The 13,516-nt window shown below is 34.3% G+C and overlaps 1 protein-coding gene across 13 annotated transcripts in view; it reads right to left on the bottom strand.

The window, feature by feature from the left end:
• RNF180 (ring finger protein 180) overlaps positions 1 to 13,516 on the bottom strand; it is a 225,207-nt gene that overhangs the window by 24,785 nt on the left and 186,906 nt on the right. The window contains exon 8 of one of the 13 annotated variants that reach the window (XM_069096397.1): positions 11,615 to 12,660. The exons of the other annotated variants lie outside the window; for them this stretch is intronic. Within the exon in view, the coding sequence (XP_068952498.1) occupies positions 12,554 to 12,660 (107 nt within the window). The 3' untranslated portion in view covers positions 11,615 to 12,553. Of the gene's footprint in view, positions 1 to 11,614; positions 12,661 to 13,516 lie in introns of those variants that run through there. 13 annotated transcript variants of the gene reach the window in all.

Genomic DNA, 13,516 nt, shown 5'->3' with positions numbered 1-13,516 from the left:
CTAGAACACTGGACTAGGAGTCAGGATATTCAAACCCTGCCTAAGACTTTCACTATCTGTGAGACCTTAGGCAAGTCATTTAACCTTTCTCTGACAGTTTCCTCATTTGTAAAATGGAATAATAATAGTACTTGCCTCACCAGGCTGGTATGAGGATTAATAAAAAATAATTATTATTTATTTAAATTAATAATTAAAATAATAATTAAACAACATATTTAAAGCACTTTGCAAATCATAACATGCTATATGTTAGCTATTATTATTACTACTACTACTAATACAAAATAATGCAAAAGAAATGCAAAATAAAGTGTTATGGAGAAGAAGGTAATTATGCACTCTAGGCAGAAGCTTAATTAAAGTGGTATTTTAATAGTTGAAGATTTGGCAGTAGAGTCTGCTCCAGGCTTGGAGTATAGCTTAAACAAAGGCTGGATACAGAAGATGCCAGGACAAGAACAGGAGACAGTGATTACTCTAGCTTGAATGAAATTAAAGGATATAGTGGGAGTCACATGAGAGAAAAGGTAATGTAACAGAAAAAGCACTAATTTGAAGTCAGAGGACCAAGGGTTCAATTTCAGCTTTGTTACTTCTATGTAACTTTAGGCAAGTCACTCACAGTTCATGGCCTTAACCTCACTTACAAAATGAGGGGATTAGATGAGATAATCTCTAATAAGAACCCTTCCAGCTCTAATCTTTGATCCTAAGAGAGTGGTAAAGGAAAGGGAAAGGGGCTAGGGTGTGGGTGGAAACATGATTTCTAAAGAAGTGTTGAATCCTTTTCGTATGCCTTTACTATCCAGAAAAACAAACTTACTGGAAAAAAATTGTGAAAATAAGTAGCTTGAAATGCATGCCTATACAAACACATCTAGATATTTACTTAGATTTTTGTTTGTTTTGTCAGTTTTTTCCCTGACTGCAGCAGAGACACAGAAATGAAGAAAAAAGGTTTTAAAACTTCATGTCTTAGTTGTTATGGCCATAATAACAAAATGTTGCTGAAATGCAGGTGTCTGAGATATCTTAATGAAAGCTCCTTCTACTCCCAGTGAATGCCCAGGGAATAGTTCTCCAATCCTTCATGTGTTTGAAGGTGTTAGATTGGTTCTGCAAGTTTAAACATGTTCTGTTTTAAGGCAAGGGATATCAACATGGCATAGTGTTTGTGTGTTGTGGATGACAAAATAGCACATTAAAGAGGCAGGTACAATGAACTTGACCTAACATAGAGAAGTGAGCAGTTCCCCCCTACCCAAGCACCACGGACTTGGTTTTAGTTCTGAGAATTTATGAGCATTAAACTTTTCAGTCTGGCTTGCCTGTGACTTATTAAATGGATCTTAAGTGATCTGAAAAAAAAAAAGGTGGCCTTCTTTTCTATCTTCTTGAAGTTGTCCCATAACTGTCAAAATGATAGAATCAGATCCTTGTTTTGTGATGTTTTGCTTTTACTAGAGTACAGATACTGTTCCACAAGCACTATATTGAGATTTTAAAAAAGCTGCCTTAAGCTTTCAGTAGTTAGATATGACCTTATTAGGACACAATAAATTACAGAATCTTAGGGGCTGTATAGTTCAATATCCCATTTAATTTAGGAAAGTGTTTTATAATATCCTTAACAGGTGGTCATCTAAACTCTTCTTGAACCTTTTCTAGCAACAGGGAGCTCACTATTTACAAATTTTTTTTGCCTACAACGATTTACTATCAACTATTTACTATTACTATTATTTTTACAAAACTATTTCTCAATATCTGAGGTTAGCTGCCTTTAGCTGTATTTTTATTTACATTATTGTAGTCATTGTGTATATGGTGTTCCTGGTTTTTATAGCCATTTGTGTTCTTGGGATTCCCAAACACCAAACTGCTACATCCCTTTGCTTATCTAGTCCATTCAGTGATCCCACTACTCTTTTTTAAACTAGTACCAAACCGTTTTGATGATTACTGTGTGAAATCTGATGCTAGGGTCCCTTCATTCTTACTCTTTCCCTTCATTTCTCTTTTGATTCTAGTTATATGAAGTATTTATTATTGGTCTTTGGGAGTTTAATTTTATAGCTCCAAATCTTAATTTAGGTACCATGATATTTTTAATGCTGGCCTGGCCAACTCATTAACAATGAATGTCTCTCCATTTATTTATCTTCATTTTTAAAAATTACATTTTATTTTTTCAATTTAGTAGAATTTCTTGTCTTTTCATCCCTCCTCCCCCACCCCACCAAAAAGAGGAAAAACAGAACTTTTATAAAAAAAATATACATAGTCAAACAAAACAAATTCTCATACAGGCCATGTCAAAAATGTATGTCTCATTCTTCACTCCTCTGTCAAGTAGAGGGGTGCAGGTATTAACATTTTTCATAACTGGTTCTCTGGAATTATTGTTGGTTATTGTGTTGGTCAGAGATCTTGAGCCTTTCAAAGTTGCTCCTTTATATTTTGTAGTAGCATTTACATAATTCTTGAATATGTCTTTGTAGGTTACTCCCAAGATACTGCATACATTGTAGTTATTCTGGAAGTAATCATCTTGATTACTTCCTCCTGGATTTTGTCAGTACTCTGTTGAAAAGTTTATGATTTTTGTGGAATTATTTTGTATCTTTACTGAAATTTTTGACAGGTTTGATGAGAACATACAAGAAACTCTGGGAAATACCTTCTTTCTATCTCAGTGCACAATTTTATTATCTGCAAATAAGGATAATTTTGCCTCTTATTTATTCTTTTATTTCTTCTAGTACGATGTTGAATAACAGTGGCAGAGGACATTTGCTTTACTTCTGTATTTACTGGGGAAACTTCAGTATTATTCCCTTTGCTAATAATATTCTAAGCACATATATATGTGTATATGTTCATACACATATAAAGAAGAGTTCTTTTATGCTATGCATATCAAGGTCTTTTAAAAATCTATGATCTATTTTGTAGGCTTTTTTTGCCTATCAATGTAATTTTTTGTTCTTGTTATTTGTATGTTTATGTTGTTTTCCTAATGAGCTATCCATAAAACCAACTTCATCAAAGCAAAAAAAAAAACTCTTTTTGGATATACTGTGCTACAGTCTCTTGGCTAATATTTAATTATTTGTGTCAGTATTCATTAGTGAAACTGGTCTATAGTTTTCTTTCTCTCCTTCATCACATCCTACTTTGGATATCATGATCATATATCTCAGGAAAAGAATTCTGTAGAGTATGTTCTTTCTCAATTACTAAGGAAAATTTTTGTAGTCATTAATTGCTCTTTATAGATTTGATAAAATTCATCTGGAAATTTATAAGGATAAGGGTTCCTTTATACCCACCTACCTTATAGTAAGTCATTTATTCATTGCTTGATTTTTCTTACTGAGACTGGGCTATTTAAGAGGTCTATTTATTGTTTGCTAATATGGATGGTTTATATTGTTGCTAATTAACCATTTCTTTTAGTTCTCTTATCTCCTCTCTGTTCCTTGTGAATTCCATGAAGTGCTGCTCAGATGTAATATTGTGATGTGCAGGTGATTTGTGGCTCTTTGAAGGCCATACTAGCAAAGTGTAAACTCTGGCACAATTTCCTCTGTTGCAAAGAGCGTCTATTGGTCCTGGAAAAGACTGTGTGTCTGCTATCTAAGGATCAGCCCTTCCTTGTGAAAATGTTCATAATAAGGGTTCTGGCCACTTGGCGATAAATTCCTTGTATATGAAAATCCATGAAGCAAAGTAAAATCCTAATTATCCAAGGCTTTATGTAGCTCCGTTCCAGTTCTGGAGTGATGGCGGCAGAGTAAGCTGGAAGGGAGGCATAAGATGCTAAGTATCTCATATATTTTAGACTATCTGTGAAACTTTAATTTAGCCACTGGTCCTATAATGAGATCCTTGTCCAATGATATTCCATATACTAATAAAAGAACTAAATTTTATTGATTTTAACATTCTTGCTATAAACATCAAAGCAGAAGTCAGTAAGTTCTGTCTTTACTACATGCTAGGCACTATACTGACAGCTGGGGGTACAAAGAATTTGCAAGACTAGTTCTGGTCCTCAAGGATCTCATATATCAGGTAAAGAACTATATAAATAATATATAGATACATACAAAATATACAGAGAACAGATGGAAGGTAGTCTGAGAAGGAAAGGCAGTATCATATGGGAGACTAGGAAAGGTCTCTGACAGAAGTTGGAAACTGAACTGAGTCTTGAAGGAAGGCAGTGAAACCAAGAGGTGGAAGTGAGAGGGTTAGAGCAGTACAAAGACAGACTCAGGAAAGGGAGTTTCCTATTCAATGTGGCTAGGTTATAGAATGAGTGGAGGGAAGAAAAATGCAAGAGTCGTAAAAATGTAAGAAGGTGCCATTCTGTGAGGAACTTTAAATAAAACAACAGAAAAAAAGACTTCATATTTTATCCATGAGGTAACAGGAAGCTATTGGAACTCATTGAGTACATGGACCTCTCATCAGAAAAAAATGTTTTGGTAGTTGAATAGAAGATGTATTAGAGTGGAGAGACACGAGGCAAGCAGACTAATTAAAAGGCTACTGAAAAAGTTCAGGGAAGAGGTTAGAGGGCAGGGAGACACGAGAAATGTGAAGGCAGAAAAAAAATTTGGCCACTGATTTGACACATGAGGTAAGACTGAGGAGTCAAGGATGACAAAGTTTGTGAGCCTGGGTGACTAGTAGTATACCCATGCCTTTGATAGTAAGTAGGAAATATATCTATGGAACATATAACTTGTAAGGCTCCAGAATTAGTCAATGAAATATGACTGAGCAGGACTGGATACATGTGTCATATCTATATCTATATATCGATATATATCAATATATAACACTACATGTCAATATAGCGGTATATCTGGGAATTATTTGCATAGAGATAACAGTTAAAGCACTATGGGAACTAATGAGATCATCAAGATAAAAAGAAATTGCAGCTAACTAGAAATTATTCTCCTTAGTGAAACAAATGAAGGAAGTGGTTTTTATCATATCTACAGAGTCAACAAGAATAATCATTGCATAGGATATTTGGTCACATCCTACTGTAGTGTTCATGATAAGCACTTGCAAAATATCTCCATGAAAATGAGTTCAGCTTATGTGCTAATATCTGTTGTAAAGTATGATAAAGTAAGAGAAACTCTATGGAGATCCTTAAGACCCTCCAAATTAATAAAGGTTAAAATTAATACAAAGCTAGGAAGAAGAAGCAAAAAGAGAAAAGCTATGGAGTAGAATTAAAACAGCATCAACTTGACGATTAAATAAATTCTGAAAAAATGGGAAATGGAGTAATGGGTGTCAATACCAATTATAACAATTTACACATAATTTCAGTGATATAAATAAATTGCCACAATGAAGAGACCAAAATAAGCCTGGAAGAAGTTTGACTTTTAAACACTTGCTTGATCACCTTCCCAAGTGAAGAAATGTGGCAGCCAAGGAAAACACTCATGGTAAACTTCTACAGAAAAGGATTGTGGAAAATTATGAGCAGTTTTATTAGAGCATAAAACAGTGAGGCATAGGGAAGGAAAAAAATTTAAAAGAAGGCTAGTAAGTGATGCATTTAAACAATCATTTTAGGGATATTTAGGGATGATTTTGGAAGGATGGTAGAAAAGCAGGATGGAAAATGGAGATATACTATAAGGGGTTCTGTTTTTAAATATCTTTTCAGAAACCACAGAGGTCAAAATAATAATTTAGGTGGCATAATACAATGGAAAGAGCTTTGGATTTGGAGTCAGAGGACCTGTATTTGAATCCTGCATCTGCTACTCTTATAACCTTGGACAAATTACTTTACTTATCTTATCCTCAGTATTCTCATCTATAAAATGAAGAAGTTGGACTAGATGGCTTCCAAGGCACTTTTCAATTGTAAATCCAAGATGATTTAACAGGGAACTAACCTTCATTCTCCTCCTGGTTCTGCTTCTTACTTTATGGATTTTACTACTGTGCCTTAGTTGCTTGGAACATCCTTCTGCATGTTAGCTCCTTTCACTACTGATGATTTTCTTCAGGGGCCTGCCCTTTGGATAGGGGTCTAGGCTGGCCAGCCTTCATTCCGTTCGTCACTTGGATACCAAGCCTCTGTTATGCCCTGCCCCTCTTTTTCAGCTCCCTTAAGTGTTTTGTCTTCCCCCATTAGAACACAACAACAGGCCCATTGAGTGTAGAGGCTGTCTTTCTTTTTGTTTGTATTTATATTCCCAGTGCTTAGTATAGGACCTGACACATAGTAGGTGTTTAATTAATGCTTTTTGTCTGATTGCCAGATGGTGGAGTTGCCACATTTGAACTCAACATCACAGTTTTGAATATGCCGCAAGCGCCAAGTAAATGCACTGAAGAACAGAAATAAGGTCTGAGCAAAAAGTGATGTAGTTTTGAGGACATTAAGGAATTCAGTCTCCAGGTAGAAGAATCTTCTCAGGAAGTCTGACAGTATTAAAATTGATGGACCAATCAAAGTAATCGAAAGGGTAAAAAATAAAGAGAACACTATTGGTCTTTCCATAATACAGTACCAATGCTCCTTTTCAAATGGTTCAAGATTTTGGCTTTTTTGACTCACTGGGTTTTTTGATAAAGTTTTAATTATTTAGAGTAAATGAGACTATATGACATCTTCAGTTTATCACCTACGTTGAGTGGTACTGTGAATTGTCACCATACATTTTCTTACAATACCACCCAACAATAATTTCCATTTATTTAAAAAAAAAACACAATACCTTATTTGTGTCTTATTTACAAACAACTAACTCTATCAAGTCTATCTCCTCCATCTAGCCATCCAATATAATGCAGGAGTTTTTGTCAGGCATACGTCATTTTAAATGTAAAGTTAGTTTGAAAGCCTCAAATTGTACATACAGGCTAGCTATTACTATTATATATGACACTTGTAAATTAATTCAATATGATGTTAGATGGCTGTCACTTTAAGGCTTAACAAATATCTTAAAGAGAAAACAAATTAGATGTACTAATCATATATCTGAAAGACAAAACTAATTTTCCAAGTAATGTTTTAGCTTTATTTCAAGTCAACAGTTCAAGTGTGGAGTTATGTGAACATCAGGAATTCTCTTTAAAGTGTGGGTGGCCATAAAACAAGAACACTTATAACACCTGTCATGACAGCTGCTAAAAAAGAAAAATAATAATTTGTTCTTCCTGTATGCAAATTAAGGAATATATTACCTAACAACATTAATTATTACATTACTACAATAGAGCCTTTCACTGCACTTTTGAGCCTCTTTGTGCTTCACTTGCAAGCAATATCTCTGCTTCTTGGTAGCACTGTTTCTCATTTATTTCCTTCAGTATTTTGCTCAGTTTTCTTTGTTTCACTTTCATGTAGCTCATTTGTTAAAATACCTGTTTTTTGTTTTAGCCTCCATCACGAGTCCATGATGAACTTCCCCTCTGGACCTACTAGCCATCACTTTTACAGCTCTTACTGTGTGACAGGCACTGCACACTAAAGGCTTCACAATTATTAGCTTGTTTGATGTCCTATGATACTTTGCTATATACATCTCTCCAATGTACTTATCATGCATTATCTTGTATTATAATTTAATATAAACATATTATAAACATATAATAAATATAAAAATATAAAATAATATAAACATAGGCCACATCCCCTTTCTGGTAAACTCCATGAGGACAGAGATTCAATTCTAACTAAACAGTTTATCTCCTTTCCCCTAGTACCTAGTGCAGTGTTCTACAAAAAGAGTAGGAATTTAATAAAGGTTTGTTGAGCCCCTGTTACATGAAGGCTTAATTCAGGTACTAACTCTTCCATGATCCCCTGATCCTTCCAGGTAAAATTGTTCTTTCCCTTCTCAGTTTTTTTAATAGTACCATGTCTCAGCCATTTCTCCTTTGCACGTATTTTCATTTAATGGCCTGTGTTTTGCATCCTAATAATCTATGTACATCTTTTTTTCCTAGTAGAACATAAAACTCATTGAAGCCAGAGTTTTTTTTATTATATTTTTATGTTATTTTATTATATTTTTCTATTCCCTATACCTGAACACATTGAACCTAAGATAACCAAATTAAGGGTGTGAATTTGATGTACTTATTTATACATAGCAGGTACTTAAATATTTTAAATATGAATGAAAGCATTATTCTCCTTTCTAGATTTTTTTTTAAACATCTTATCACTCATTAGATTGTAAGGTCGTTGAGGACAGAGTTAATGACTATCTTTGTACCTATACACCAATAATTCAACGAGTCAATGTTCTCATCAACAGCAACCAATATTGGGAAATCTATCCATGTAATTCTTCATTTTTGTTCTTCCACAAATCCTCAATAAGTGAATATACACAATGCTCTAAAGACCTTCCTCTAGGTGGTTTAGCATTCTATGGAGTATCAAGTTCAGCACTCAAGCTATCCATTTTGACTAACCAATCTTTTTTTCTGACCACAAATTTCATAGATTCTACCCTTTTGAGCTACTTTTTATATAAGTCATAATTGGTACTGCCTACTAATTCTATTTATCTTTCCTTTAACCTCTGTTACGACTTACATAATATTGGAGGAGAGTGGGGACTGGATTTGTGATTTTATTAATGTAGGAAATTCCCCCTACCAAAGTAGATTGGAAACTATTCTGCAATATAAAATCTTAGAGAGTTGTTTGGGAGCCTCGAGAGGTTAGAATGACCTATCCAGGGTGACATATGGCCAGTATGTGTCGAAGATGAATCTTAAACCTACATCTTTCTGACTCTGAGAATGGCTCTCCATCCACCATACTTAAAGTGCTTTGCATAGTGCTTGGCACATAGCAGACACTATTTTAATGCATATTCCCCTTCTCCCTCACCTCCATGCCACTGCAGCATTAAATATTTTTTTAAATTTCATTTTTAAAATTAGTAAAAAAAAAAGTAATCTGTCACTCTCCTTAATATACTTCCCTTCCAAACCCTTCCCTGATTAAAAAACAAACACCCTCTTAACCCCCTCTCCAAAAAAAAAAACAAAACCCAAAACAAACAACACTTGAAAAATAAAGCCCTCAATGCATGGCTACAGAGTCTGATAAAAACAAATTCTCATATTAGCCATGCCTAAAAAATTATGTCTGTTCTTGCATTTTAAATTTATCACCTCTCTATCAAGAAGTGAGTGGTGTGTATGATCTTTATCCTTTTGGACTAATAGTTTATTACTGTATTGATCAGAATTCTAAAGTCTTTCAAAAATTTTTTTCTTTATAATATTATTATATATTATTCTAATTCTGTATGAGTTCATAGAAGTCTGCCCAGTTTCCTCTAAAATTATCCATTTCATCATTTCTTATGGTACAATGATATTCAATTAAATTTATGCGTCACAATTTATTTAGTACTCCCCAGTAGGAGAGCATCCTTTCAGTTCCAACTTTAGGCTACTAAGCCATAGATATTTTTGTACAAATAGATCCTTCTTCGATTTCTTTGGGATATAAACCGAGTAATGGTAGAGGTAGGTAAAAGGATTTGGATAGTTCTGGGAACTTCTGGGCATAGTTCCACAGTGTTTTCCAAAATGGCCAGACCATTTCATATTCCCAATATCAGTACTCTAGTATACCTGTCATTGTCCTCATTTATCTCTCTAAAAATATATGAATGACTTCTTAACTGTTAAATCTAATGGCCCTTTCTCAATCTTCATCTTCCTTCACTTCTTTGCAGCAGGCAACATTGTAGATAACCTTATTCTCCTAGATATTTCTTCCTGTTTGCATATTCATGACACTATTCTTTCTTGGTTGTCTTCCTACATCTGTGACCATGCCATTTCACTCTCTTTGCCACATCTTCATTTACATTGTGCCCATTAACATGGGTACAATGCTCTGACAACAACAAGCTGAACTGTGCTTTCTTATCTTTTCTAACAGGGTTTCTTAAACCCCTTTAGTGCTTCTTAAACTATGGGTTGAGACCACAGTTTAAGAAGCATTGTCTAGACTATCATATTCATTTAATTATCATCTCTCTGCATATGAGTTCCAGTTCTCTATATACCTCCTAACCTTCTCTTCTCAATACCAGTCTCAAACCTCTTGGATACCCTGAACTAGATATTCTGGGGGTATATCAACATGTCCAAAACAGAGCTCATTATCTTTTCTTCTAAATTTCCCCTTTTCCCAAACTTCTCTATTATTGTAAAGGGCACTATCATAGTCACCCAGGTTCAAACCCTGAGTTTCATTTTTGATTCTTTACTCTCCTTTCCAAATACCCAAACAGTTGACAAATTTAGCTATTTCTACTTTAATAATTTATCTCCTATAATTTCCCTTCTTTCTACTTACATAGATACCACCCTAGTTCAAGAAAACATTAATTTTTGCATGGATTATTGCAATAATATTAGCTTTCTAATTATTCTGTCTGCCTCAAGCTTTTCCCCATTATAATTCATCCTTCATTCAGCTGCCAAAATGATTTTCATAAAGAGCAGGTCTGACCACATACTCAATAAACTTGAGGTTTCAGGATAAAATAGAAAGCCTTTTGTTTAGCAAACTTGGCCCCCTCCTACCTTTTCAGTATTCTACTTTACTCCTCCCCACATACTTTACAACCTAGCCACACTGGCTTACTTATAGTCCCTCAAACATGAAATTCCAACTCCTGCTTCTGGGTCTTTGTATTGGATATCCCCAATGCCAGAGTCCTCTGCATCCTTATCGCTACCTCTTGGTTCCTTGCCCTCCTTTAGGGTTCAGCTCAACTGCCATCTTCTATCGGAGCTCTTTCCTGATACCCCTGATCACAGAGACTTGTTTCACATTAACTTCTATCTACTCTATATATCTTGTCTGTATCTAGTTATTTACTTATTTTTCCCCCCACTAGAATGTGAGAGCCTTAGGACATGGACTGTTTTTGTCTTTCTTTACATCATTAATGCTTGGAATATTGCTTAATACATGCTGACGGTCTGAAAGACACTACTGCTATTGAGTGAAGAGCGAGCTAATTTCTTTTATGAAGATAATCTCTAAAAAGAGACTTAGATACAGGGCCATTGCTAGGTAACTTGGGGCATTCCAATTCATACTGTATGTTTTTCCCTGACAATTTTAATCTAAATAAAATCATAAGAAAATGAACAAGGGTACACTTGTAAGAAAGAAAAGTCACAAAGGGCAACTGATGTATGGAAGGGTACGAGGCAGTTGCATATGCTTTGGCTTGGCGATGGAACTTAACAACATTTGTATGTATATATAAATAGGTAAGCTGAGACATTTTAGCTTCAGATAGAATAACCATTTCCTTTTATCATTCTGGTTGGCTACTTGAATCATTCACTATTTATTTCCCAACATCTTGATGGCCATAACAAACCACTGGTTAAGGGGCAATTGTCTCACCTGCCTATATCCAATTGTGCCTGTATCCTGGTACAATTCTGCCTATCATTTCCATGGAGCTCATAAGAAAGAAGAGGAAACTTTATTATAGTCTGAATTATCTGAATATTAAAAAAGCTAAAATTTGGATGCATGATACCAGTTCATTAAACTAACAACAGTGACAACAACAAAAATACTTGAAACCCTTTATTTGACCAAAGGTGTCAAATTTAATTAGATTTACAATTTGTTGGAACACTTGAAAACAGAACAAGTAAAAACCTTCATTTTTTTATCTTTGCTAACAATGGCTATAGAAACCATCCTATATTATAACTAACTAGATCAGCACAAGGGTCCTGCTTTCCTGAACTGAAAATCAACCTCCACGGGTTAGCTTCAGGGATTTTGTCCCTTCTTTCCCAGGAACTTTTTTGGGAAAAGAATAATGTTGAGACATTGCTTTTTAAAAGAAAAGTTCCAGTCAGTCTTAATTTCTCTTTAAACATATCTATGTTCATATTATAATCCTTTGGTTGGTAAAGAATGGTTATACATAATGTAACTATTAGTGTATCATACTGTCAGTTAAATATGTTAAAAAAAACAATTTTTATACTAAAGTATATAATTACCAATGTGTGTATATATAATAAACTAATATGACATTACAGTGCCTATCTTTCTGCAATTTTTCCTGATTTATTCATAGCTACTGAATTTAAATGTTATGTTTTCACAAAGAGGAACAATCAAACAAAATAGATAAAATAATATGTGTGTGTGTGCACGAGTGCATGAGGGTCTTTCCATGTATATCTTTGATTGATTGTTACCCTCATTACTTCCATTTCCTAGAATACGTGACAACAAAAAACCTTTAAGATATTCTCTCTATATATTCCAAAACATTTAAATTGTTTCTAACTTTGTGTTTTGCTATGAAATTATTATTAAGTTTTCAAGTTTATGATGATAGTAGCATCTTTGCACCTCCTAGATCATAAAAGTTCTGATTTAAGGAAAAAAAGAATATAATTTCTTTTTTATTTTTTTGAAGAACATAATTTCTAACACAGACAATAGGTGACAAGGTGTTATAAAGTTTCTTTAGCGAGGTGCTACAATGTCTTTGACCCTGGGAGATATGATTGGACTAGAACTGATAGCAAGCAACTGAAAAAGCAAGGAATCCTTGAAGACCATGTGGTTTTTCTCTAAAAAAAAGAAAAGAAACTCACAGACAGATGAAATGTTTCTAAATTCAACTAAACAGAGTGAGAATCCCTGGATGAGTAGGCATAGGTGGGTTGTAATTTGCATTGTAGATCTCATTACATTATCTTTAAACCCAGAACCATCCCTCCTCCAAACTTTACTATTATTGCCCAGAACACCGTCATCTTTACTGTTTACTCAGGTCACTTTTGTTCATACTAAATATCCAAAAAACCACCAAATCTTACAATTTTTATGTCCTCAACATCTCTTGTATCTGTCCCCTTCTCTCTACTCACACAATTACCACCTTAGTTCAGGTTTTCATTGCCTCTCATTTGGACTGTGGCAATAAGTCTTCTAACTGATCTTTCTGCTAAAGTATCTTCATCACTCCAAACCAGCCTCCATAGTGATTTTCCTAACATCTGATAATATTATTCCCCTATTAAGTAAACTGTAATGACTTTCTATTAATTCTAGGATCAAATATTATTTTATCTTTACATAATTCTTTTTAAATGTTTTTTACATGTTTTATAATGAACATAATTTTTAGTGCATGTAAATAATGTCTAAATGATGTATACATACACAGTTATACAGATGTGTGTATACATACATACATACATATATATATATATATATGTAGTTGTTGTTCATTCATTTCAGTTGTGTCCAATGCTTCATGATGCTATCTGGGTTTTCTTGGCAAAGATACTGGAGTGACTTGCCATTTCCTTCTCCAGCTCATTTTACAGATGAGGCAAAGAGGGTTAAGTGATTTGCCCAGGGTCACACAGCTAATAAACGTATGGGACCAGATTTGAACTCAGGAAGATGAGTCTTTCTGAC

This window comes from Petaurus breviceps, unplaced genomic scaffold, assembly GCF_028583685.1.
Source record: "Petaurus breviceps papuanus isolate PSGF00001 unplaced genomic scaffold, PetGlider_PUasm1.0 229, whole genome shotgun sequence".
NCBI classification, from domain to species: domain Eukaryota; kingdom Metazoa; phylum Chordata; class Mammalia; order Diprotodontia; family Petauridae; genus Petaurus; species Petaurus breviceps.
This window is presented reverse-complemented; position numbering and strand designations above follow the sequence as displayed.